General features: G+C 37.1%; 1 protein-coding gene across 7 annotated transcripts in view; it reads left to right on the top strand.

Moving 5' to 3' along the window:
* Positions 1 to 27788, top strand: part of SHPRH (SNF2 histone linker PHD RING helicase) — a 73708-nt gene that overhangs the window by 38332 nt on the left and 7588 nt on the right. Inside the window, exons 22-31 of one of the 7 annotated variants that reach the window (XR_012651681.1) lie at positions 1619 to 1762; positions 3038 to 3139; positions 3977 to 4048; positions 5790 to 5978; positions 11339 to 11431; positions 12002 to 12088; positions 12551 to 12729; positions 14803 to 14883; positions 16127 to 18671; positions 24564 to 27650. Coding sequence is in view for 2 of the 7 variants with exons in the window: in XM_075036035.1 (XP_074892136.1) it covers positions 1619 to 1762; positions 3038 to 3139; positions 3977 to 4048; positions 5790 to 5978; positions 11339 to 11431; positions 12002 to 12088; positions 12551 to 12729; positions 14803 to 14883; positions 16127 to 16223 (1044 nt within the window). In the remaining 5 variants the exon portion in view is untranslated. The other 6 variants (XR_012651680.1, XM_075036035.1, XR_012651682.1 and 3 more) reach the window with 6 other exon arrangements.

The raw sequence follows: 27788 nt of genomic DNA on the forward strand, positions 1-27788 counted from the left end.
TATTTTATGTATCTTAGATTAACTAATGGAATTCAGTCTGTCTTCTTTTTTCAGCAAACTTGGTTACTGATCACCTACTTTCCTGAAATTGGTAGCGCTAATTAGGAGTGAGTGTTAATCTGGAGCTGCCTTAAAAAAAATTACTAGGTTGCATTGTAACACAGTGCAAAACCTTTTTAAACAATATGACATCTCAGTCAGCATTTAGGTATCTGATAGTTAAAGTTATTAAACACCTAATAAAGTTGTGCTGCTCTCACGAAGTCAGGTCGCTTGCTTATGGTACCAAAATGCTGATTGGAGAATAATGACCCTGGCTGTTCTCATGCTTCATTATTTTATGTCCTCGGCTTGTAGCAGTTCACAAAAGGAGGAGGACATAAGGTAACCAGTTACCAAGGCATTGCTATGTGTTGGGGATTTTCTTCTGCAAGAAGGGAACAGTCTCTTCATATCCTTTTACTTTAGGAAACAAAAGGTGGGACTAATATGCCAATGAGAATGAAAATAGTGCTGTTATGATTCCATCTGTTGTGATTTGGAAATACTGGTTCAGTTGTCCATACTGCTCAAATCTACATTGAGCTACAGGGATGATACTCTGTAAAATAACCCTTAAATCTAAAACAAGCTGCCTTTTTTTTTCTTTTTTTTTTTTTTTTTAGCAAAAGTAATTTTAGCTTAGTTTCTCCCTTAGTTTACTTTAGTTTGGGAGGAGTAAGCTCCTTTCAGCTTATTCTCTGTCCTTACCCTGTATGCCAGGTTTAATACATAGTAATTTTAAGATTGTAGTATATGCATAGCTCAAAACAAATGCTTTGTAGTCTTTCTTGAGCTAAAAGAAAAGCCCCAAACAATGAGCATGCCCCCCCCAGCAACTGAGTGTTTAAAGTACATTTACAATTGAAAAATCAGAAATCAACAAACAAATTTTTGGTGTTTGCAAAAGGTCTTAGAATTTCAGTAAGATCATGGAAGATTTTTTTTTATAAAATACATAACTAGTGGAAAGCTCAGGAAGAAATATTTTACAGTATTATCAGTAATTTAAAAATAATACTAGTTTATATGTATAGTATACTTCCAGTTGTAGCCATTTCTTTTGTAGAAAACCAGAATTTCCTTTTTCTTGGGAGAATTGAATCTGATGTTATTTTCGCCTTGTGCTTGTCTGTGCCTTCATCAAGACCACTTAAACTGTTAATGATTCTTTAAAACATACTTCATCTTTAAGAAGCAGTCTTAGTAGTATAATAGCTAGCTGTTTAAAATTGCTTAATCATTTTTCCTTATTTTATTCAGCATTTGCTTAGTCTTGCAAGGCATTTTGTTTCTGAACTTTTAGTTGCATTAGTTATTGTAATAGTAATAGTTGTAGAAGAAATGAGACACAGCTGTTTATACTTGTTCATAAAGAGAGGCTGGAAAAGAAAGCAGTTGAGATGATATCTAGACTGTTTGTTTTCCTTTCTAATTTGTTGTCGTGGTACCTGAATTACTCTGAAGAAATATTATCCCTTACTCCAGAAAGATTTTCACATTATACATTGTATGGCAGAGTTATATAAAGGGACTTCAACTCAGTTCTGCTACTGATATGTTTGGGTTTTTCTTACAGTTACTTCATGAATATTGGATGGTACTTAGGGATCACGTGTCTGCTATTGATGAATTGGCAATGGCTACAGAACGGCTGAGAGTGCGTCACCCTGATGAGCCAAAACCAAATCCACCAGTTCTCCACATCATAGAACCGCATGAGGTAAAGTACTTGGCAGGAAAGAAATGGATTTTTCCCTTAAAGAACCTACCTCCTACAAAAATAAAATCTGTATCTAGATCTATGTATAAGGTCTATAGTATGCCTCTGTTTCCATTTCAGAAAGCCTTGGTGGAGTAAAGAGTTTCTGTACTATATCTACATTCAGTGTATGGGCCTTTTTAAGCTTGAACTCTTATTTTGATACATTTTTGTCAGCCTTCTGACTGTAAGTGTCATTCTTCCAAAAGACTGCTGTCCTTCCAGCAGCAGGTGAATGTCTCTGGGACCTTTCTCCACAATTGCCCAGTTTTCCAAGCTGGTGGAAAATTAAGTTGACCTGATTTCTCACCCATATTGCAACTTTCCACGAGGACCTAAAAAACAGCAGTGAAAACCTCAAAGATAAATCTTTTTACAGTATCTTGGAATTTCTGAGCCACTTTCTGTTCATGAACATAGAGAAAATGCTGGGTTGATTTAACCTCTTATTTTTTTCACCAATAGAAATATGTTATCAATAGAAACATTTTTTGCTTTCTTCACTGAGATTCAGTGTTAGATAAAAGTGCTTTTTCTCTTTCTGTAGGGGAGTAGATATTTCATCTGTGTATTAAAGCAATTTTTAAAATGGAGCACTTCACTTTACAAACATTTAACAAAGCCTAAGATTTATGTATGTATTTGCAACCATAAAAGAAACGCCCATTACTTTGGCTGTCATCCTTCAGGTGCTTGCCTCTTCTGCAGTACTAATAACTACACCACTACCAACTATAATTAATCTAACAAGGAGTCAGCTTGATATTTCTATCTTTGTGTGGGTTAAATGAAAAGTGAAAGCTTCTAAGTACAAAGAAAGTATTGTTTCTTACACATTGCTTTTGGAACCAGCAGTAGAGTCTAGGATCTATTTGGCTGTAAGAAGATAGGTGACAAATTGAATGAAATTTCTAAGTAACTTTAAAAAATTATTTTAAATTGGTTTTGTCTCTGGAAAGAACCAATATTGCAAATAAAACAATAAAATGCAAGTTTGTATACCTCCTGGGTCTCAGCCCATTCACAGTACTGTGTTCATATTGGGTACAGCAAAGGAATAGATAATCAGTTTTCCTTGGGGTAAAGTGCATCTTAAATTTACAGCGTGACCTGTTCTTCTGTCTGTCCCCAGTGAACTATTCAGTTGAATTTTGCCAAAAAAAAGAATTTAAGCCATATTGTAAAACTTAACTATTTTTTTCCCCTTTTTTAATGTGTTTAATACTGTTTCCATAGGTGGAGCAAAATCGAGTGAAACTTTTGAATGACAAGGCTGTTGCCAAATCACAGCTTCAGAAGAAATTAGGACAACTTCTGTATCTCACTAATCTGGAGAAAGTAAGGTTTACGGTTCCTTGGTCTTTACAGAAGTGATGTACTCTTTACCTAGTGGAAGAAACATACTATTTTTTTATTTAAAACTTATATTTTAAAGAAAACATATTTTCTGTAAAGATTCATTAGACATTGAAATTCAGTGGGTTGTTCTTTGTGTTACTGCATAGCCATGAAGTTACTTATTACATGATATGTTTTGTCTATTTGTTAAATTACACAGTTATAAAACTATGAACTAGTTTTAGATGGTTAAAACTTTCTTTAAAACTAACTGGGCCATGTTTAGTAGAAGCCTTGTAAAATTATGTACCTCTCCATGTACCCTTGCTATTTCACGAAGAGCTTACCTTCTTAAATGGAAGGACAAGCAGGTCTGGGGATAAATAAATATAAAAAAAAACCCAGACGAACCCCATGTATGTTACATTATTTCAATTACAGTGTTCACATAAGTACAATTATCCTTAAGTAAGCATAGTTAAGCATGATTGAGTATATTTAAGTGTTTCCAGAACAATGTGAAGCTGATAGAAAATATGAGGAGTTTCTTGTTTGAAGCTTGTATTTTACCAGGATTTTTCAAAGCTGTAGTAGAGATGCAGATGCTATCCAAAGGACTGCAATATAAATAGTGCTCCTTTTACTTATCATAAATAAGGGGGGTTTTTTAACTCCTCAAGATAGGCTTATTTTTTCATGAATGATGTTTTTTAATTTGCTCACACAGGTTTTTTTTAAGGACTTCATTATTCATTTTTTTTCTAGAAGCTTGTTTCAAATATAGAATAACTTTTTATTTCTTGAAACACAAAGTTTATTTTTTCTTCTACTTTATAGTCTCAGGATAAAACTACTGGGGGAGTTAACCCAGAACCATGTCCAATCTGTGCACGTCAACTAGGAAAACAGGTAAGATATTTAGCCAGCGGGCTTTGTTTTTAGAATGTCTTTACTTAGATCTGAGTCAGCTGTGTGTCAAATTTTCAATGTCTGATTTTAAATGAACATTGTATTAAAACAGGGGAAATAAGCCCTTTCCTGTAATGTACCATCCAGCTTCTCCCCTGAAATAACATCTTGCTCAGATGCAAGCGCCTCTACTGCCTTTAGCTGTTGACATCAGTGCTTAAGTGTTTCAACAAAAGTGTTCCAAAAATGTGTGTTGCTGATGGTTTTATAACTCTGAAGTTTTCCTTTCATAATTTTGTCAGAAAAACTTCTTTGCTGTTTATAAGCTAATAGAATGAAGAAATAGATAAGCTTCTATAGTATACTATTGTATTTTACTGTAACCGCTGCTCTTGATGGTATTTTTTTTCATGTAGACTTCAAAAAAATGGATATTAGCCACTTAAACAGTAGCAAAAACCAATAAAATGAGGACTGGCAATCTGGATTTCTTTCCCTACCACTTACCTGCTGAACTGCAGGAGCTGAAATTCAATGGAGATTTAATCAAAATTGATCTATATCATAAAGTACAAAGCTATAGTCTATACTTTACTTACCATGCATTATGTAAAAACATGTAAGGACACCTGTACAGTCACTAAATTGGCTTTTTTTTTTAGGGTAGCTATTTTAAGGTGGTTTAGCCTCTGTTAGGTTTATAGACATGTGTAAGCACAAACTGGTGTCCTGCTATGTTTCCAAAATGCCCTCTCTGCTCTTCCTCCAAGGGAGATAAAGGTTTTTACACAGAACAGTTGTTTGCCCTGTTAACTGCCATTATGCTTCATCTCGGAGCTGGAGGAGCTCACTGAAAGGAAAAATAAGGAACTTTTAAAATGCTTTGCATCCTGTTTCTGCATGATTGAAAGAACCTTACAAAGCCTAGAAGATCTTTTTGCTTGATAATCAGTTGTTTAGTCAATTCCCTCTGCTTCTTGCACCCATGAAAACTGTTTTATTTTTTCCACTTAAAATGGCCTTATGGAACAGACTAGTACAGAGTAAGACACTATTTCTAGGTGCAAAACCCCTGGTTTACAAATTACTCCTCCGTTATGGAAGGTCACAGCTGACACGTAGATGTTCTAGGCCCGCAAAGGAAGTACAGCTTCTGTAATGAAATCTTTCATTTCTAAGGCATTTCTGTCAAAAACAGATTAAGCCTCTCTGTTCAAAATCTTCTTTCCTCTTAAATCCAAAGATCGTGTCTAGGACTTAAAAATAGGTAAAAATTAAAGTGCTTTCTTTAGGACTTTATTAATAAAGACTGATCTAGTATGAATGTATAAAGACTTCTACAGAAGGCCAATACAAACATTTGTGTAATCTTTTTTAAAAATGGTGTAAATACTTCATCTGTGTACTTAACCTATGCATTAAGAATCATCGTTCGTAGAAATGAAAGACTCTACGGTCTTTCCTCAAGTTTAAAACTGGGAAAATGCAAAAAATTAACAATAAATGCAGATAACTTCTGTGGATCGTGAATCTTTCTGTGCTGGAAAACTTTGAAATCCAGGCTTTTTAGCAGCTGGAGTGCTAAAAATTCTAAAATTCTTCAATTTTAATCTGATGAGTTTCATGAAAATAAAGTAATGTTTCTGTAAAAATGTAATTTATCATGTACTACTACACTGTTTTCTTTTGCATTGATCCAAAACTGATACTGTGTTGTATTTTTTTTCAATTCCTTGCATAGTGGGCGGTGCTGACATGTGGACATTGTTTTTGTAATGAGTGTATAGCTATCATCATAGAACAGTACAGCGTTGGCACCCGCCGGAGCTCAATTAAATGTGCCATTTGCAGGCAGACAACATCTCATAAAGAAATATCGTATGTCTTTACTGCAGAAACTGCAAATCAGGAGGATGATATTCCTGTAAAGGTACGTTGTTTATATGAGCTTTGTGGCCAAACTTTCAGCAGTGTATATTTGTTGTGTTTTGTTGCGTACTGCATTTAGGCAGTCAAATCTACCATATAGTTTTATAAGTAGGTTCACTTTTATGATTTGTTTTGTTTCTAACAGACATAGCTCTTTTTCTTTTGAATTGGACATGATGTATATAGGCCTTTCTTACAGTGTAATCAATGTTTTTGCATCCTTCCCCAAGGAAGGATACACGTTTTCCTGTCAAGTAAAAGGTTTTTTGGTTTTTTTGTTTGATTTAGGGTTTGTTTTTTTTAACCTACCCTTTTCATAACTTTCAAGAGTTTCAGAAACAAAACATGAAAGGAAATGGTGTGAAAGAGGGTATCTTTTTAACACTTACTCTTTAAATGTGCCTGAGAAAAGGCCTTGTAGATGGATTACAAAATTGCACATCTGTTAAAGTAATGCTGTCTTAGGGTATAAGTAGGAGAGACGGCTTTCGCTGAGCTTTAGTTATGATTTTTAAGCATTTGACACTGGGTAGAAATCAATGTTGTTTGTATGCAGCTGATTATTTGGTTTGTTTGGGTTTTTTTGTTGTGATGTTTTTGACTTTTTGTAGTTAAGGAGAGATGAGGCTTTTTGGAGGCATAGTTTTGCTATTTTTGCTTGACATGAGTAGTTTGAATAAGCTGCATGTACTATAAGGCTATTAGGATAACGTAAATATTTTAAATTGGTAAGTCTTCCTTGTTAGCCAGAGAACATAAACGCTGATTCTGAATTTAAGATTAGTCATCTGGAATGTTTCTTGAGCTACCTGAGAAGCAGAGTAGTTGTTTTGCATTTTGCATATCTATGTAATATTGTCTGCTATACAGACCATAATTGGGAGGAAAAAACCCGACTACTTTTTTAATAGGGGTGAATGAACATTAAAAACCTGAAGGGAGATTATATCGATGCTTCCTCCATCTAACTAGTCCACTAATAAATTAGTGGGCAGGTTCTAATGAGTATATTCAGTAACTTGACCCAAATTTTATTCAATAATAAATCAAATCACAGCGGAGAAAATAGAAATATTTTAATCCCATAAAAAATTTTTTATCAAAACCAATGCTTTTCATTGGAACCTGTTGACTGTGAATTTGTTCTCTGAAGAAAGGTTTCTCTGGTGCGATGTTGGGAACATTCTCTTTTCCCTACAAGTATATCATCAGTAACATGGTTGTAAGGCTGCTTTCTTCAAGCTCATATCAGTTCTTTTGATCTGGTTGTGTGGTGTAAGCTTTTTCTCCATATTCTAGATGACTGTTGACTCTATGCAGCTGGATACTCTGCCAGTATTCTTCTGGGGGTTTTTTGTTTATGTATGAAAAATCAAAAGGAAAACTTTGGAAAAACTATTAGTGCTTCTTGCCTATCTGTGTTTTAAACTTGTTGGTATTTGGTTAAAGCCTCACTGACTGGATACATATACCTACTGAAAAGATGATCGTTGAATAAAGAGTGACTTTTGGTCTTAAAACAGCTCCCTACCTGGGCAATTACTTTCTCAAGGCTTTTCACTGACAATGTACAGCTCTGTTGAAGACTGGTAGCTGTATTTTCCACTGTGACTTTCTGTGTTTACTCCCTTTAGCCTGGCTTTCTGAGGAGACAAGGTCTTTTCACTGTACTATCTTAGACTTCTCCCTTAATTTAGCAACCCATTAGATCATTTCAAACAGCTTGACAGAGAGTCTGAGTTTCAAAGGCAATTAATTTTCTCCAAGTCTCATTAAAATAGCCATACACATAAAGGATGCCCCCCACTTGGCAAAATACTATGGCTTGACTTTCCCCTTACTACAAAAGATATCTGAAAGTTCAAGTCGGGGGGGGGAACTTTATTTGTAACTTGTGTGCCTTCCTAATGACAAAAGTTAATGAACCTCTGAACACAAATATGTAGGAAAACAGTCCTGATTGCACTGTTTTATCTACTTTTCTTAGTAACAGAAGGTTTTCAGTGGGTTGAAGGCAGGGGTGGAGCAAGAGACAGCATCTCCATGAGCCTTTAGCAGTGCATAGGTACATTTTTGCTTTGCACAAATCTGTTATAGAATAGTGTTAAACCAAAAAAAACCTGTTGTTCTTGCAGTTGTGGAAAAAACAGAGGATTCTGGACTAAAATGCAAAAGTGAAAGACTAATGTTGGTAGTATTTTGATTTAGATGATATTGCTATATTAAATTAAAATATGGTTATAATACAGCTGGGCATACCAATCGTAGTTTTAACCCAGTTAGCATAGTTAAAAGTAATAACAAAATGTGATGACAAAGCCTTCCATAGTATCTGTACAAGTCTCCTTGAACTTTGCGGGTATACTAGGGTTGCTGGCCTGTACTGAAATGAATGCTACCATGTTCAAACTAGTTATGTCACCCTCCCTGGACAACTGGAATGCCATTTTATGAGTAGATACTTCCTAACTCAATTAGATTTGAAGTAGTTGACAGCATGTGGCACTAGGGGGAGTAAATAGGCTCTGTTTTTGAAGTGCTAGTTATTTGGACCTCGCTTTGTACGTGTTTTTTAACAGATTATTTCCTCGGGGTTTAGAGATATCAACCTGTTTCTAACAAGAAAATTTCAACTGTTTCATAAATTAGACTAAAAAATAGAATAACTAAATTTCATAGATAAAGCACAGAAAGAATGTCATCTACTGTCCTGTGTAAAGGGTTATAGTGTTTTCTTGAAGTATTTCTGCATCAAAAACTTCAGGCAAAGCAAAAATATGAATTCTGTGTGAATTCACATGTCATCTAGAGCAAGGCCCATTCTTATTTAATGAAAAATTAACAATTTATACTGTGGCTTCACTGTATGTACTATCAAAACAAGCAGCATTGTTAAACATAAAAATTTCTACCTCATATTCCTTTAAGGACAGTTAAGAAAGAATAACTAACTATGGTTTCTATAGAATACTGAGGTTAAATCAATATCTTGCAGTATGTATATGAAAACTGTATTGGGGGGGGGGTGTCTGTATTTTCGCATTTATATTTTCATCTGAACTTTGTCAGTCCCTCTGGTCTCTTTCAGTATGCAGTACCTCTCTCCTTTTTTTTTTTTTTTTCCCCTTCTGTTGTGTCGTATACATCGTGGTCTTTATTGTACCAGCACTAGCCATCTTAGATTAATGCCTTAGATGCAAAAGGACTGCTGTAAGTGGGAGCATTTTATACTGAGAGAGCGCTTACTGGCATCACTGCATGTTTTGGTTCTGTAAAAGCTTTCAGTGTCTGGTCAGTATTACAGTGGCTATTGCCAGCCTGTCATCCGAGACAGAAATTGTTTGTTAGAGGGCAGTTTTGATTCTAATGTGTGCTGTTCCATAATTAATTTGAACTAGCTAATCTGTTTATAAATACTCATCTGGATATTCAACAAAATTACAAACTCAAGGTATATGGGTAACATTTTTTTAAGACAGACTGAAAGCCAAGAACTCATAAAAGCAAGGGTACTTGTATCAGTTTCATCTCTCCATAAATATTGAGAACAAAATTGAATTTTTTTGTGTGCTGTGAATTAAAGCTTCAGTCAATTGTTAGTTCAATGACAAGTCTAATACAGTTTGTCTAATATAATGTAAGTGGAGGGATGGAGAACTTTGGACACTTAGCTATCTTGTTTAAAAAAAAAAAAAGAACAAAAAGATTATAACCACTTTGATCATTGTGCTGTTCTTTTCTTTGCTGTAGTTCCTCTGACTGGTCTTATACTAAGTCATATTTGTAACACCCGACTCACAGGAAGCCTGAAGGATAGAAAAATCAACAACAGTGGCTAAAACTAGTAGCTTTTATAGCAGGGAAAGATAGGACCTATGGTAAGGTCCAAAAAAAGTCTCTGAGGAAAAGACAGTCAGAGCAAATTAGCCAGAATGGTCACCGTTGAATCAGAGATAAATGGTATCAGAAAAGCACATAAATGACCCTGGAATATATAGGAAATACCAAAAGTTAGTCTCGGATCTCCTAACTGTAGGTGGTTATGATTGGCAGGTAGCTGCCATAGGGCTGCAAATGTGTCATTCATCTTTGCAGATCATAACACCTACTGACATAAGCATTTTTAATTGTCTGTCTGACTTTTGGAAACAGTGTTAATGTCTACCAGGTGCAACAGAGATGACATGAAAAAAGCTGGTTTATTTCTATGTCTGTGACAGAGTTGGAATCACTACGGAAGACCCTGGGAAGTAAAATGGTGCTGCTCATTGCAGCCTTTGATAAAACAGTGTGCAGAAAGTCTTTTATGTGTATTTCTGGAGCATTCATTTAGTTGCATAACGTATGAATGATCAAGCAGCCCAGCATTGGTTCCCAACATGTGCTTAGACTGCTGACATCCTTCCCCGCCAATTCTGTAAGCAGCATAACTTCAGTAAATTTGATCTGTCATTGTAGCAAGCCAACATAGTTAATTCAATGTTCAGAGGACAGGTGCAGACAGAAATAAAACAATATTTGTCCAGCTGAATCTAGCACAGCTTGAAATTACTGTGCATGTAAGAACTAGTAAGGAATTAAATAAGGGCTTCTTAAAAAAAAAAACACATTAGGTAAAATTTCTGTAATACAAAGTACAGAAGGAGATAGAGGGAGATACTAAAGAACTGTTTCTTGGAATCCTTGACTTAAGGGGAAAGGGAGGAGTACAGAAATTAAAGTGGACAAGAAGTGGAATGTAGTATTGGATTCACTAAGCACTGAAATACTTCTGAGTGCAGAATAGGAAGATGTTTTCATTGCAGCATGTAATCCTTCAAGAATTAATTTAATTGTATTTACCAATTTCTTATTATTTTAAATATAATTAACGAGCTTCATAGTACTAAGCATAAGTTTAGTGAGAAACAAAAGCAACAGAAATAGTGTTCAGGTAGGTTTTTTCATTTCCAGTTTTCAAGAGATGTGAAGGGAGGGAAATTTAAGTGTGCATTTGGAAGATTCTTTAAAGATTGTACCACCAAGTTAAACCTCAGGAGGCCTAACTGGCATGTCTGGTGCAACTGCACTGCTTGGGCTATCCATTCTGTCTCATGCAGAACTAGGTAAGTGTATCTGTGTGGCACTTCGTTTTTCTGGGTACTGCACATGCTGTAATATACCATGGATCCTAGAGCAGTGCGTTATAAGGGAGGTATAGAAGCAGTTCAGTGCTGCTTAACCTGCCCTTCCTCCAGGTTGCTAATTTTTAAATTTGTGTAGGATATGTAAGAGTCCTAAGATAGTATTAGTTAATAAAGCAATGAATGTGGAAGGAGTTAATATCCTACTTTACTAATGCTCTTCTTTGACTTTTCAAAGGGAAGTCACTCCACCAAAGTGGAAGCTGTGGTCCGAACACTGAAGAGAATTCAATTTAAAGATCCAGGGGCTAAATCCTTAGTTTTCTCAACGGTATTAATAGCCATTTTCTGTCTTGTCTTGGGGGGGGATGGCGGGTGGTTTAAAGCGGTCATAATATTTTCAGGAATTAGTTTAGCTACCAAAATGTTGAATCACTCTGTACAGCCACTTGATTGTTTTGAGAATTTGTAGGGCCATTCATGTAACTGGGACATGAACAATGATTGTAGTCAACAGATGTAAAAGCTTGTTTCTTTAAAGGGCAAACACTTAGATTTATATGGGAGCATTAGAAATTCTAGATATTTTTAAATGTAATATCCAGATATTTTGGATACATTGTAAAACTTGTTTTGTGATGGCTACCAATTTCTTTTTTTCAAGCTGATCTTTTTTATTACATTTCTTACTTAGTTTTATGAAAGATTTGGTTCCTGGCACACAAATCTTTTTTCTTTTTCTTTTTTTTACTTTTTTAAAAATTGCAAATGCTAGTATTTTGAAAGGCTTTTTTATCTCCTCTTTCTTAGGGAAGTTAGTATATTTTAGTTGTCATTGTTGTTTGTAATGTTGAGTTACTTTTATTGTGTTGTGTGGTTTTGTTTTTTGTTTTTTTTACAGTGGCAAGATGTGTTGGACATAATTTCAAAAGCTTTGTATGACAACAACATGATCTTTTCTCAGATCAATGGAATTAGTAAATTTCAGGTACATAAAGGATATTTTTCTTAAAATTATTTTCAGTGGGGAAAATTACAGTTCATAGAAGTTAATTTGTTCCTTTTACTTCATTGCTTCATTTGAGAAACTGAAAGAGCAGCAAATTTGTTTGGCAGAAGCTTTGATCTCTAACTCATTAATTCTGAAAATCATAATCACAAAAAGCCACAATTTAAAGTCTTTGGAGATAAACAGTACATTCATTTTTGAGAAAGAAGCGTTGGCATGGATGTTAGGGATAAGACACACTGATCCGTGTTGCAAGAAGTCCTTGCCTTCCTGATATCTGTCGAGTACCTGTTCCGGGATGACAGGTCTTGGATCAGTCAGGCTGCACGATTGTTACTCTGGGGCCTGTAGTAGCTGTTTAATTTCTTGAAAATATAGAGGTGTCCCCCCAAGTCTTTATTGAGGAACTTGTGTCACGCTGCTGTAATGTTTGCCTTTTAGGAAAATCTCTCTGCATTTAAATATGATCCCAACATCAATATTTTGCTGCTGCCTCTTCACACTGGTTCCAATGGACTAAACATCATCGAAGCAACTCACGTTCTGCTCGTGGAACCCATTCTGAATCCTGCACATGAACTACAGGCTATTGGCAGAGTACATCGTATTGGCCAAACAAAGTAAGAGTTAAAATTGCATTGAGTGGTTTAGATATGGTCCAGAATGGAACTGCATACTGCAATCAGAATAAATCTAGTTCACTGAACTTCTCAGGTTTGGAGATGAGGGTACTCATAGGAATCCTGTTTTTCAAGACAATCATATAAGGGACAGAAAGATTAAAATTAAACAAAAAGTTTGCTGAAAATACACAGTGTGTATTTTAGGGAGTTCTTGTGTGCTACGGGGTAAGATGCAGAAGCAAACTGCATTTAGGAAGAGTGTAGGCTCTTGAATCCAAAATCCTGAAAAACCTTGTTCAGCTGCTGCCCTATTTTATGTGTGCCGTTGATGCCTTGGTTTTTAACTTTGAAGTTCTGCTTGTAAGCATGTCCAGAAATGTCTTTGCTTTGCAGGCCGGGCAACTCGCCATTTATGTCATATGTGGCTAAGTTCAGGCACAGCCCTTCCTAGTTTCCTTGAGAGGCTCCTTCTAGGTGGTCATTTCCAGCTCCAGACTAGGAGCTGTATAAGTTGTTGGGGGTTTGTTTTGTTTGGTGGGTTTGTTTGTTTGTTTTTTTCCCCAAAAGAAAGTTATAGTGCACACTCTTCAGAACTGATTAGTTTTTAAATCACAGTTCTGCCCTCACCCCTGTCTAGATCTTTTTGAAGACATTAATGAGTTTGCCTACCTTTTGTTTGTTTCAGTCTTGTAGATTTTACATGGGTAGTACTGAATGCTTAACGAAGGTTTTGGAAAGTTTGTCCTTTTCATGTCACTTGAAAAAATAATTAAAAACCCCTGTACATGAAGAAGAAAAATAGCTGGAGTCAATTCTGGAATAAGAATATTCTAGAATAGTGGGTTTTGTGTTCTGGAAATGGAGACAAAGCAAGAGGGCATGAATGAGCATGTGTGCAAAAGAAAGTTTATGAACAGGTGGATATTTGGGTGTGTTGGTAAAGATTTTGAATTAATAGTAAGGGCATAGGAAAGATTGATTGCAACAGCCTGCATTATAATTCTACGTGATGCTGGCACAAAAGGTCTGGCAAAAACCTTGCAATAAAACCAGCAAGAATGTGTGCTGTACTTCTTAAGAATAAGACTTAAGCAAGGCTTATTTGAAAAAGGGCTCCGTTCAAGTACACTGAGCATAAGGGAATACTCTGTTTAGTTTCACTGGTGCAACTATTACCAGTTCAGTTGAGTTCTTATTTACTTCTCTTTTTTTTTTTTTTTTTGTGTAGACCTTTGCCTGTGAATCATGAAGTATTCCCCCAGCATTTCTTTGTGTAATGTTACCTGCCAAAGTTTCAACTTAAGATCTGAAAACCATCCAACCACTTTGAAGGGTTCATATCTTGAAAAATGTTTATACTGGGGACCCTGGAGTGATTTTTCATTTTTATCTTTGGAGATGACTCTTTTTCCATTTCATTTTCTTGTGCCTGACATTTCTTTTTTTATTACAGCTTTCTTTTTGAAATTTTATTTTGTAAATGGAGTTCTCATTTTATGTTTATTGACATTTTGGGTTTTATGTTTTACCAGTGTTTACTGACTACAGTTACTGACTTTTTAAAAAAATTTATAGTATTTTGCCATCTTCATCTTCAAGAACAATATTGTTAAAATTCTGGGAATGAGCTTTAATTATCCATCACACTGAACTCTGTCTCTTGGACTGACTTGTGACAATGCAGTATAAACATTGTATATAACCAGTGGGCCAAAGTAATGTGTTTAAATGACAGGCTAGGCTCTTGAGAACTGTTTGTTTATGGTGGGGACGCAGAAAGCAGAACTTTGTCCAGCATCTGCTTCAGGATTTTAGTTAATACAGCTTATATTCATTTAGTATGGGATCCAACCAAGTGGAAGTGTGTGCTCTGGGAGGCACTAAGCATCCTTAAATGTCAGTGGAAGTTGTTAATCACCTTGTAAGACTTCTTTCTTAAAATACAGAGGCATTTTTTTCAGCACTCTTACAATAATTAGTATGAGACAAAAATGGGGTCTTAAACTTTGACAGTAACAGCATAACTTCTGCTCACTTCTGGTCTTGTTTTCTTTTTTTAAATACATTCAGATCTACCATTGTTCATAGATTCCTGATAAAAGCAACAATAGAAGAGAGAATGCAGACTATGCTGAAAACTGTAGATAGAAGGTATGTGTTGAATTTTTTTTAAAACGTCATTATTGCACTGAAAATTAAAAGACAGTTCTCAACTGTACTTTTATTACAGTTAGGTATGCATATCTTAACATATAAACGTCAACTGTTCTCCTTCAAATTGTTTTGATTCACAAAAAAGTTTTAAGACTTGAAAAACTGATCTTTTAACCTGGTTCCAGTAACTTAAAGCTTAAGGTATTTTAATTCTCTGGAGAATGTTTTGGTTATATTTTGTATATTTTATTTCATAAAAGCCCAATTCATAAATTGTGTTATGATTTATCTTTTCAGTTTACCTACTTCCATTAGTATAAAAGCATTGCAATTAATGGAGTAATACTAAGTCTGCCACTGGAGTGACAGCATATGTTATAAGCTATAATATATGACATAAATTCTTTCTTTCATTATTTTTAAGTTCTACAAACCTAGTCTGTCAGTGCTATGTCACACTGGTTGGTTTTGCAGTCAGTGCAAGAGTTGTCTAGATGTTAGCTCGTAAGTTAGTCTGGTGTGCAGACACAGAAAGCAGTTTTGACTGTGTTTATCTTTTCAAAATCTGTAAGCAGTGACAGACTGGGAGTGGAACAAAAGTGGTATTTGCATTCTTTATGCAGAAAGTATAAGAGGCTTGTACCTCTTTAACTGTATTGTATACACATAACAAATCTAGGAGGCGGCCTTAGTTTAAGAAAATTAGTTAATTTTCCTTTTTTTGGCTGCTACAAATTATGAGACTAAAAATTTACATGCATATCTCTGGCTGTAGTCATGAAAGATTTCAGCTTTAGCTTCAAAAGAATGATTTAATCAGTTTCCCTGTCTGTAAAGTAGCACTACTTTTGCATATAAAATTCAGATAAATATCCAGTGGTTGAATGATCCAATGAGGGCTTATGTTTTGAAAGTAATATCAAACCTTAATGCTTGGAAGCTAAAGCCAATCCCTTAAATGTTAAGAGGGCAAAGCAGATTATCCCATGTTCTGCTGCCTCTGCAATGTTTGGTGTTGACCACTGTTAGGGACAGTAGATGGACTTTGTATCTTACTTGGAATGTGCAAGAGAAGTAGCTGACGAGTGTGTTTATTTTCCCTGATAGAAAGTGTGTTTTCCTGCTGAGCTTCAAAGCTGAACAGTTATTGGACCCTGAATCGTGGTCTGTCTTTAGTGCAAACAGCTTGTTACTTAAGTTGATTCCTTCTCTGATGTCTGCATGCAACTTTTTCCCACAGCCACACGAGCTCTTCCATGAAACAGTCAGAAGCCTCAGTTCTGACAGTGGCAGATTTGGCTGACCTTTTTACAGAGGAAACTGAAGAACTTGAGTAAAACCATTGGTTTGGCCTAATGAAATCAGAAAGTACCTGACCTAATAAGCACCGGTATATAATCCACTTGATCTGTCATTCCTGTAACTTCATCTAACTTTTGTCCGTTACAGAGCTATTGGAAATCAAAAAGTCTTAATTGTTACTATTTTATTCTGTGGTGAAGTTCTTAGCAGCACACACTTCTGTTAGCACTGGAGAAAACTTGCACTTTGCACATTATACAAAAACATGGATTTTATTCCCAAAGAGTATTTGAGCTGGATGCTAAAAACTTAAGATCTTGGACCCTTGGTTGAGAGGATTTTTACCATCAGGTTTGATTGATTGGCTAGTAGCTCAGTCTGAGAGCAAAACTATGTGGGTGGTTGGGTGGGAAAGGGAAGGAGAAAAGTACAAATCTAATTTTTTTTACTGTACAAAGAATTGTTAGAAAGAATGATTGTAAATTAATATTCTTCTAGAAAGGGCTTGTTAGCATTTAATGCAGAGTTACTGAAGGTCTTATTGGTAACACTTTAAATGACTAATCTGTATTAATAATTTGGATATTTGTATTAGGCTTTTAGATATTCATAAAGACTTGTGACAGTTAAAAATTTCATTGTTAATGCTTACTCACTGCAAAATGTTGATAATTAAATTATGCTTTTTGTATGTGTGTTGGTCTGGTAATCAGTTAAATACTTGAACTTACTGTACATGTTTTCACTTATTCTTGAAGCCATAACTAATTTAGTGCTTTGCTTAAAAAAAAGTAATGCATTTGTTACAGAATTTTAAAAAAATTAATTGGTTAAGCTGCTGATCACTTTATAATCATTTGGTGCTTGTGTACATTTTCTCACCCTTGACTTTTTTGTCTAGTTCTCCCCCTTAAAGATGCAGCAATCTAAATATTCAAAATAGATGAAATTAAGGTAGGCAGTCTAATTATTAGGTACTTAATCTAAGTTAGATAATCAGTGGAGAGAGATGAAACTTTTGTGAAACTTCATCCTTAGCTATGTGAGATCACTCTACCCCATCTCTATTGACAGTAGAAAGTTTAGAAAACAAATCTAGGCTAACTTTTAGACTGCTGAAAGTAGACAAGATAAATTTTAAGTCTTTTGGCATAGATTATGGATACACATTTACATAACATCATTTCTGAAGGTATTACAGAAGCAAGCTCAGTTACGCAGTTGATGTTAAACACACTTTTGTGTTTAGCGACAGGGCAAATGTATATGCATAAGCCACAGGCTACTTCCCTCAAATTACAGTATTTACTGTTTCAGTAGACAATGGGTTTTGTATATTTTAGAAAACTTACTTGAGATTGAAATTAAACTGTGTCCTTTGAGACATCTCATCTTAGACTTTTTACTCTAATCATGTCTGCTAAATAGATTTGCCATATAGTTATTGAGCTTCCTGAGTTCTGTTTTCCATCATACTACATTTGAGTTGCACCATTTGGGTATTAAGCCTATCCGCATGGCAGACACTGCTGACAACAAATGTGAACAAAATTTACATGAATAATATTGTATCAAGAAGTGTTTTTTTGGTATTTATAGTCTGCTGGCCTTCTGGACCGATTAGATACTTTGTTCTAAAGACTATTTGAGTAAATTTACAGATAATACATCTTTATTTCCTGTATTTGTAATATGTATTAGTCTTATTTATACATTTCGTTTTGGAGATTACTGATTTTTTGCAGATTACAGTTTGCAGCAAGGGAAATAGAATAGGTGGTAGACCTTTTTTTTAAATGAGATTGATCCAGTGGTTTGCGCAGAGACTGTGACATCTCCATCCTTGAACGTATTGAGAACTTAAATCGCCCTGAGCAACCTGATCCAGCTTCAAAGTTGGCCCTGCTATGAGTGGTGTCTTGGACCAGATGACCTCCATGGATTCCTTCCAGCCTAAATTATTCTACAGTATACTGGAGAGCGTGCTGTACAGACACTCCAGGAACTTTGAGAGCAGCAACATTGCAGTTTCTTCATTGTCCTCAGAGAATTTTAGTAGCGTACAACATAATGTGACTGAACAAGGAGCTGCTGCTCACTCCCAGAAATGATGTATCTATGTTAAAAACTGTGGAAGCACATAGTGTTTACATTCATAGCTCCCATTTTAAATAACTAGATGTGGGAATAATAGTTGTCAGTGAATGTGAATACAGAGAAGCAAACTGAAATTATCTGCTATGAGAGGTTTCCCAAGCTATGCAAGCTTTTGGCTTATTTATATAGAGCTGATGGTTTCATTGTTTATTTATGAAAATGTGGCTTTTGGATTCCTAACCAAAAGCATAGCTTCTCGTCAAGCAGTGCATGAGTCTTTAGTTCTGACTTATTTTCTCTATGCTCACATAACAGCATGGAATGCCAGCGATCTGGTTCTAGGCGCTCTCCTGACTGCCCTGGAGCACCAGGACCTAGAGCTCGAGGTATAATGTTAAAATGTGTACGCTAGTTGTGTCAAAGCACCTCTTGAAATTGGAAGGTTGAACCACTGGAGTATATAGTCTGTGTTAGTAGTAAAATGGATTCTTCAAGTTTTACATGATACTAAGTACAGAGACTAAATTTAAAGAATTAATTTTGAAAAAGAAACCACACTGTAATTTACTGCTTTTTGCCATTCTTTGCAACATTTAGTTTCTTTGACAAAGGTTTTCTTTCAGACATCTTAAGACACCTCATGAGGTAAACTTTTTTCTCTTTTTTCTTTTTTTTCTCTGTGAAGGGTGCAGCTTGTACGTCTGCAGTGCTTTTCTCTTATCAAAGCACAGTAAGCCTGTTTTCACGGTGCTGCCATGATTTTGCTCTCTGTCAGAACACTCTTTTGAAAGACAGTATCTTAGCTGAGAACAAACTTTGCCCTATTTAATAGTTCCAGTATACTCATAGAAATGGCATTTTCCACAGAAGAGAGAAATCTATAAATACCAACTGCAGCATTTACATAATATTTGTGTGGACATACCCACAGTCATATACCAGATTCTCATGTGTTCTCCTGCTAAAACACGTAAACATAAACAACAGTGTCAGCTCGGATCATCCAGTGAATCCAGTCCCTTTAAAAATGAGGCTCCAACTGATTCCAAAGAACTCAGTGCTGACCTTCTCATCTCTTTCAGTTCCATGACAAATAATTGGAGTTTTTTGGTTGTAGTTGGTGAGGATTTCAGAACTGTTTTTTCTCCCTGTATATAAAAGTTCAGTGTCTTGTAGAACAGAGCTGTCATCTTACTTGGGTATCTGTAAAAGCTTGATGCAAGTAGTAGGCTTCCTTGAACCACACAGTATGATTGTGTCGGAAACTAAGGAGTGGATTCCCTTAGGGTGTTAAATTGAGCTCTGTGAATTTCACTGCGGATCTTTAAATGAGTTTGTAAGTTAAGGTCATCTTTGCTCTCTGAATCAGTCTATGCCAGGAAAAGGTTTTCATCTTAACCTGTTAGGTAACTTTTTAGCATACTAATGAAAGCCTGAGATACGCTGCAGTTTTCACACTGGTCAGATACTACAAAAGAATATTCACCTCAGTCGTCTCATGCATATTAAAGTTGCATATTGAGGGATGGATGCAAGAGTTGATGCTTTTTGTGAGACAGGTCTTCCAAAACCACTTTTCTGCCAATATCAGTAGGTGCATTCAAGTTGTCTGCTAGCAAAGCACCCTCTACTTCAAAAGTAACTGTGCTTCAATACAAATGGGAGTGGGACCCTACAGAAGCAAAAAATGCATAGCTGTTTCTGGTTAAAACCATAGTTAGACATGGTTCCTCCTCTAAGGTTCTGTCTGCATTAGTGGCTAAGGACCAGTTAACAACTCTCTACCACTGTCTTTACTGACACAGTGCTGTCCTCTTTCCATCCTTTTTTGCAATCCTTATGACTACATTGTATTTTCTAGGAGTCCCAGAATTACTTGTTTAATTAGCAGCTGTGCTTCAGTTAAATTGGAGGGCATTTGGTCAATCTTGCATTGACTGATGTAAGAAAAATTAACCTTGAAATTTATTGCTCCCCCAAGGTAAGGAATTAGATGAGTTTCTAAAGGAAAATCTGGGTTTTTTCAAGCTATAAATGGAGCCTGTTTCTGAAGCTTAATCTAAGGACTTACTGCTTAAAATCTGCATGATAAGCTTTTCTATAGACTGAGAGGCTAGTTGCAAAGCCACTGTGCCTGTGCTTTTCTTCCTTTTTTGGTTGCCTGAAACAAGTAAGGTCTTTACAAGATTATATACTATTAACGTAGGTTAAAGGAATTTCATAATGGAGAGAAAAGGAGGTCCAAAACTTTCCTGTCTCTCCCTCCCTGTCTGTCCGTCTCCCTTTCTCTGTGTCTGTCAGCTCATCCCACCCTCCGCCCACTCCCAGCTCGCTGGGTTTGTTACAAAGATTGTTTGTGTTTGGTCAGTGGAAGTAGAGTAAAAGAGTTATAATCCATAAAGTGGCTACAGTAAAACTAGCTTATTTTGTCAAAGTCTCGGGGTAAAGGGAATTTTAGCCTGGTATAAATTCTTTTTTGTACCTGTAATGTCTTCATTTATCCCTATTTTTCACCACTGTAGAAGCAGATGTCGAATTTGTCTGTTAACTTTCATATTTCTGGTTTTATATTGTACAGCTGACATATAAAAAGGACCTGGTAATCTAATTAAAGGACCTGGTAATCTAATTTCTGAGCAATCGGTGAGGCTTGCAAGCTTTTAGTTGTAAAGTCTGTAGGTTTTGGATTGATAAAGTGCACCTGAACCACTATCACAAGTCCCAGTGCATCCACTGTCTTGTCTTCTCTCCTTTAGAGGAGGAGGAGGAAAGAATAGGTAACTATTGAATCGCTGTAGTATTGAATTCAAGTCCCAAGTAGTCATTCTACATATTGTACTGTCATACATTGTGTAAGGAGGACAGTTAGTTGAACTTGTAGCTTTCAAATGTAGTTAAGGAATTAAGTCATCTGGGGTGGTGGGGAGGCAAATGACATAGGGTTTCTACATACTAGAATAATTCTACTTAGAAAATTGCAATGCGAGATACCTGTAAACCTCTGGCTCAGTTTCCTTCTGTATACAAGATGTCAGCCTTCCAGGGCTTAAATTCCAAGTCCCTTTGTTTTGTGTATTTATAGATTTCACACAAGCAAGTGCCCAGTCCCATTCATTCAACTGGACACATATCAAATGTTACCAGTTTAGGAACAGATGTAATTATTTCCATGATGTAACATCTCATGGTTTGATAGCAACCTTCACATCAAGGAGAAACTACCTTTCCAAATTCTACTAAGTGTAAGGTCTGACTGCTTACAGGGTGTCTCAAAATGTAAGTTGTTAGTGTAGGCCGGCTTAGATAGTTGTGGGGGTTTTTTATGCTGCTTTTCCTCCTATCCTTTGGGGGCTAGTGAGCTAGCAGGATTGACGCCATGTTGCTGTGAATTGTCCCCTCTTCATGCTGCTAACAGGTTATCATCATTTGTCAAACAACTTTTGTTGATTAATCTAGCCTTTCTCTTGACTATGTCATTTGGTTAAGGAAGAAAATCTAGACTGCCTTTCTTGTTACCCTGGTGGGCTTTTGTTCTGTCACTCTTGGAGTCCCTTGAGTCAGAGGACCACGAGCATGGGAGCAGTGACCTTCCATTTGTAGATGGTGAAATTGTAAGGGACCAGCTGTATCAGCTGAATGTTCACAAGTCCCTGCTGACTGGAAGGTAGCCGCTGTTATTCCAGTTTCCAAGAAGGCCATGAAAGAAGACCCCAGGAACTACAGACCTGTTAGTCTAACCTCAGTTCTTGGAAAAACTATGGACATTATACTGGGTACTGTTGAAAGGTATTTATGGAACAATGCAATTGTCAGCCACAGTGAACATGGGTTCACAAAGGGAAAGTCCAGTTTAACTATTCTGATCTCCTTCTATGATAAGGTCACTTGCCTAGTGGAAGAAGGGAAGGTGTTGGATGCACTTCGTCTGGATTTTAGTAAGGCTTTTGATATATGTCTCCTCACAGCATCATGAGTTGTCCAGTGGTGAAATGAGCAGGTTCACAGTGTGCTGGGTGAAGAACTGGCTGAAGGGCAGAGCTCAAAGGGCTGTAGCGAATGAGGCTGCATCTGGCTGGTGAGTGGTCACCAGTGGTGTTCCTCAGGGCTCTGTTCTGGGGCCAGTTGTGTTCAAGATCTTTATCGGTGACCTGGATGCAGGAGTTGAATGCCCCATTAAGCACGTTTGCTGATGATACCAAACTGGGAAGTGCTTTTGACTCTCTTGAGGGACAGAAGACCTTGCAGAGGGATCTGGATAGATTGGAGCATTGGGCTGCAATTAATGGGATGGAATTTAACAAGTTGAAATGCCAGATGCTGGACCTAGGATGAAGTAACAGTGGCCACAAGTATAATTGGGAGAGGAGTGGCTGGAGATCAGCCCGGCAGAAAGGGATCTGGGGATGCTGGTCGACAGCAGGTTCAACGTGAGCCTGCAGTGTGCCAGGGCACCCAAGAGGGCAAACCACATCCTGGGGGGCATCAAACCCAGCATAACCAGCTGGTCAACAGAGGGGATTATCCTGCTGTGTTCAGTGTTGGTGTGGCCTCATCTTGAATAACTGTGTGCAGTTCTGGGCCCCACAATTTAAGAATGATGTTCAGGTCCTTGAATGCATCCAGAGGAGAGCAACAAAGTTGGTGAAAGGGCTGGAAGGAATGTCCTATGAGGACCGGCTGAGGACACGGGGCTTGTCTAGTTTGGAGAGAAGGAGGCTGAGGGGCAACCTCATTGCTCTCTACAGCTTTCTGGGGAGGGGAAGGGGAGAGGGAAGTGCTGAGCTCTTCTCCCTGGGATCCAGTGATAGCACATGTGGGGAATGGTTCAACGCTGCACCAGGGAGGTTAAGACTGGACATCTGGAAGCATTTCCTTACCAAGAGGGCGGTCAAACACTGGAACAGGCTTCCTAGAGAGGTGTTTGATGCCCCAAGCCTGTCAGTGTTTGAGGCATTTGGACAATGCCCTTAATAACATGTTTTAACTTTTGGTCAGCCCTGAACTGGTCAAGCAGTTGGACTAGATGATCATTTTAGGTCACTTCCAGCTGAAATAGTCTAGTCTATTCTAGAATGGCATTTAAAACGCCAAGGCGCATTCAACCATTTTTAATGACTTGTTCTGCACTAATAGAGCATATGTATGTATTCATATACATATTCAGCATGTCATCTTGGACAACCAAATAATTACTGTTAAATTGCATATTGATATAGGGCCACCGCTCACTAGGTGCTTCATATGCACTTATAAAAAATCAGCTTTGGGGTACATTGATAAGATAGTGAATACATTTTATAGAGAACAAAGCCATTGTATTTGACATATTTCTTTCTCATTCTCCCACTGTGACATTTTTTTGTTTTCCTTCTTCCCTGCATGCAGTTGGTTTGTATTCTGCACTGTAGGCTTTGAAGCAACAGTAGAACAAATGGTGAGGGAATAGAGGGCACGTTTGACTGAAGGGATGAGCACCAACTTTTACATCACCAAACTGGAGGTTTACTTAAGCAAAATGAAAGTCAGCCTAAGTCTTTCAGGGGGCGGATTATTTTTGTGTCATTTCCAAACATTACTATATTGGGCTGTGGAACAATAATTCCTGGGAATGCCTCTTCTATTTCCCCTTTGGCAGCTCTCGTCCTGCGAATGGGAGATCTTGGTTGCACAAAGTTTCTGATCTCTTGTTTGTTAACATAAAGGCCATTTCCTGCTCACAAAAGGACATTTACTCATAGAATGACAAATAATGGTACTAATTCTTCCTTCTCCCATGTATATTAATGCACATTTATAATACAAGAATGTATTCAGCAGCTGTAAGCAGCGGAATTGGTTTCTATTCCAGCTTCTCCCAACATACTGGAAAGTAAACCAAAGTAGTGCAGGTGTAAAGCTAACAGCTCCTCCCTGCAATGTTTTCTTTGATATGGGGCACTTTTAAAAATATACACGCTCTTGATTCTGCAGCAGATATACCTAAATGACATAAGATCTTCCATAGTGTACTACCATTCTCTTAAATGCATGCCACCTTCACAGCGCTAACCTTCAAATACCACAGAGAGCATGCTGTCTGTCATGTCCACGTGGGAAGGGGACCAGCAGCCAGTAAAGAACATACATGTGTTGTTTCTCTTCTAGTTTTCTACAAATTCTTAGTAAAGCAATGTAGGACTTTGTGGAAATGATTATACTGTGCTAACTGCTACCACCGTTGTTAGGCCTCGCAAGTAGAACTGATGAAAAGAGATTCTGTCATACGGCTCTTCTTACAGAGGTAGAAAGCCCAGAGCAATTGCCACCAGCCAGAAAAGAGAAGGAGGGAATACCTCCGAGTCCCAGTGATCCATTCATATCTGCTGCTGCTGGATGTGCTGCAGTGGAGCTAGAACCTGCACTGGATGGAGTCGGAGGGGATGGGGAGGAGGTGCCTTTCTGCTGATTTTCCTGTGGGAAGAATGAGTCACTGATCCAAGCAATGAATAAACAAAGGGGGAAAGATCGTAAGTGTAACCTCATCATTGGAGTTTAATGTTCATCTGATGCAGTGGGACATTTTTGTGTGTTCATGATTTGAGATTATAGTCATTTTCTTACTGGAATCTTGGGTTATGAATGAATATACAGGGCTTTGCAGTGGTTGAGCAAATGGGAATGCTGAAAAGTTTTACCCATGTGATGCATGTTTTAACGTGCACCTAAGAAAAGTCATAGGACTCCCTAGCTAAATTTATGCTGTGGATTTGTGAAGGATAACAGTTCAGACTCGTAAGATACAAATTTATAGATCTGTCTGAAACAAACTGGCAAGTCTTGCTTAATAAAGGAAAGGTAATTAATCATTTCTGCTGTAAATGCACAAGTGTCTCTGAAGGGGTAAGACAGTGGATGTTGTAATTGCACTTAGCGGACTTCCATGTCAGCAGAGGGGATGGATGAAAGGCAGAAAGCCTAGACCAGTCCTGTTGTGCAGGGAAACAGACTGCTGAGAAGTCTTGCCAAAGGTTTGAGCTTGCAATGTCAGAAGATATTTCTGGGCAATCTCCCCTTTTTGCGTACTGTAATCATTGGACATCTTGTAAGCATAGATTTTCTATGAAGTTTCTACAGTTCTTAACATACGCTTCCTTCGCCAGCAAGCTACTGCTATTGAAAAGGACTTTTCTGTTTTCCCTGTGGAGCATGTATGTCTTTTTTGTTACTCATTCATAACAAAGGTGGGTGCCTCCGAATAATTTACAGCTCTCGTTAAAAAGCCTCCAAAGCAGAATTGAAGGACATAAAACACCAAAGGGTTAACAAAGTGAAGTGAGGGGGGTTCTACTTTTGCCTAGTAAAGGGCACATTATGCTGCTGCTGCTGCAGCACAAGAGAAGAATGTGTGAGAGGGGGTATGGCAAGGGGTGGGTCTGGTCCCGTCCTGGGGGAATTGATTCTAAAATAGATAGAAAAGGCTTCCTGAGCTGTCCCGGTCTCCACTGGCTCTGCACTTTAGGAATCCTGTTGTTGGGCACAGGACACCATTTGGTCATTTTTTGAGGCACTTGTTTCTGTGGAGAGGTTTTAAAGCCCAAAATCATGACCCTGGACTTAAAAGTCTCAAGGGATTCTTTCACCTTCCATTGAACTGAAAAAAACCCCACCTTTTACTCCCACCAGAGAAAACAGTTGGAAGGGCAAAGATACAGAGAGGTCTTCAGACTTATCCAGACTTTGAGCTGCAGAGGGGAGTTTGATACTGACTCTGCTTTGCAACGTGTTGCTTGCTGGTTTACTGGCTGCTGCTGCGCTGATTTCTTTAACTTCAGCAGATAGTGCTGACATGGGAGAGGGTGAGTTGTGTATTTTCCTTGAAGAAAATACCATCATTGATTATTGAAAAAGGGTATTTCCATAGAGCAGCTATAGCAATGCAGAAACCCTGTAAGCCAGGTTCTTAACATATGCTGGTGTAATTTTCAGCTTTAAAACTTAATCTTAAATCAGAATCTATCATAGCTGTGTAATAACAGAAGGCAGTGCTTCCTTGGTGTCATACAGATGTACAGTGGGATGTAGAATAATTTTAGATAGTACCAAAACAAAATTTCTTTCATAACCTCTGAATTACTTTTCTATTAACTACAACTTTGTTTCATATAAAAGGATAGCTAGAGCCTTTCTAATGTTTTAAATCTAAATAGATATAGATTTTAAAATAAAATGGTCAGTTGCCTTAGTGTCAGCTCTGCCAGTTCCTCATTTATTCATGTTATTGTTTTGTTACTATAAAAATGTTAAATTTGCAAATTAATCCTGGGATAGATCTTTGAATTACAGTTAAGTTTTTAAGTTTTTCAATTATTGCTTTAGTAATCAAATTACTATAAAGTCTATAAATTACCCACTTTTTGATAGAAAATGTTTTCTTTTATATAAATGCATATTAACAAATACTTTGTCAGGTATTTGCAAGCAATTTGATGTTCTGTAATTTAGTTATAGATTTCAGTGTGGAAATGGAGAATAATTGAATTGTTCTAGTAATAGAATAGCGAAACTAATTAGCTTTTGCAGTGGCAAATTAATGACTTTTAGAAAGCAACCCCCAGGAGAGAAAACAGCAGTTTTCAGTCGTGTTCCAAAACTGAAATTTCTGGGTGATAAGCCAAGAAAGAGAATTTTGATTACCTGGTCTGTTTCCTTGCATTATGTAGGCCTTGTAATTTCAATGAAATAATTTATCTAGAAAATAGCAAAACTAAATTCTTATTTGAAAAGTACCAGAAATGGATAAATGTAAAACTTAATGTTCTCTTGGTCTCTGAATAACTTAACGTTCCTGTCAGTTCCCTTCCTTTTGCATTCACAATTTGCTGTCAGTATTACATCATATTGTCTCTTCAGGTTTGCAGCTATTTCAAAATCTGTGAACACAAATTTTTGTCTTGCATTATCCTGCTACTGAAATAATACTGATTGTTGTAATAGTCATTAAATATCCTTTTCTTTCTGACTTTCTGGTTTGTGGAAAGGAAAAATAGCTGGTGCCTCTTCTGAGAGACAGTGCTTAATAATTTGTGTTCCTGTTCCTCAGTATATAACTGAATTGTCTGATAGATGTTACCTGTTAAATAGTATCAATTAATAGGAATGCTCTGCATGTGTAAATAATTGTTATTCAAAACTACAATTACAATATGTGTAGAAGCCCAGGGGTCCATAATTATTCTTTTTGGTGTGGTTGGTTGAACCCAGCTCCAAAACTGCTGCCTTCTGGGAACAGCTAACTCTTCCCTACATCACCTATTCACTGCTCTCTCCTGCTCCACAGAGACTGGGCCTGTGACATCTCCTCGATAAAGTCATCAGTCGGATCAGTGGTATCGTGTTTTCCTTCCTAGAACTGTAAATCAGTCCTAGTCAATCCCAATATACACAGAACGATTTTTAGAAGCGTGGTATAATTAGGAGACCTCTTTGGCCCACTGCTGTATTGCAGTTTATGTGTTACTGCTTCT

Source organism: Buteo buteo, chromosome 9, assembly GCF_964188355.1.
Source record: "Buteo buteo chromosome 9, bButBut1.hap1.1, whole genome shotgun sequence".
Lineage (NCBI taxonomy): Eukaryota > Metazoa > Chordata > Aves > Accipitriformes > Accipitridae > Buteo > Buteo buteo.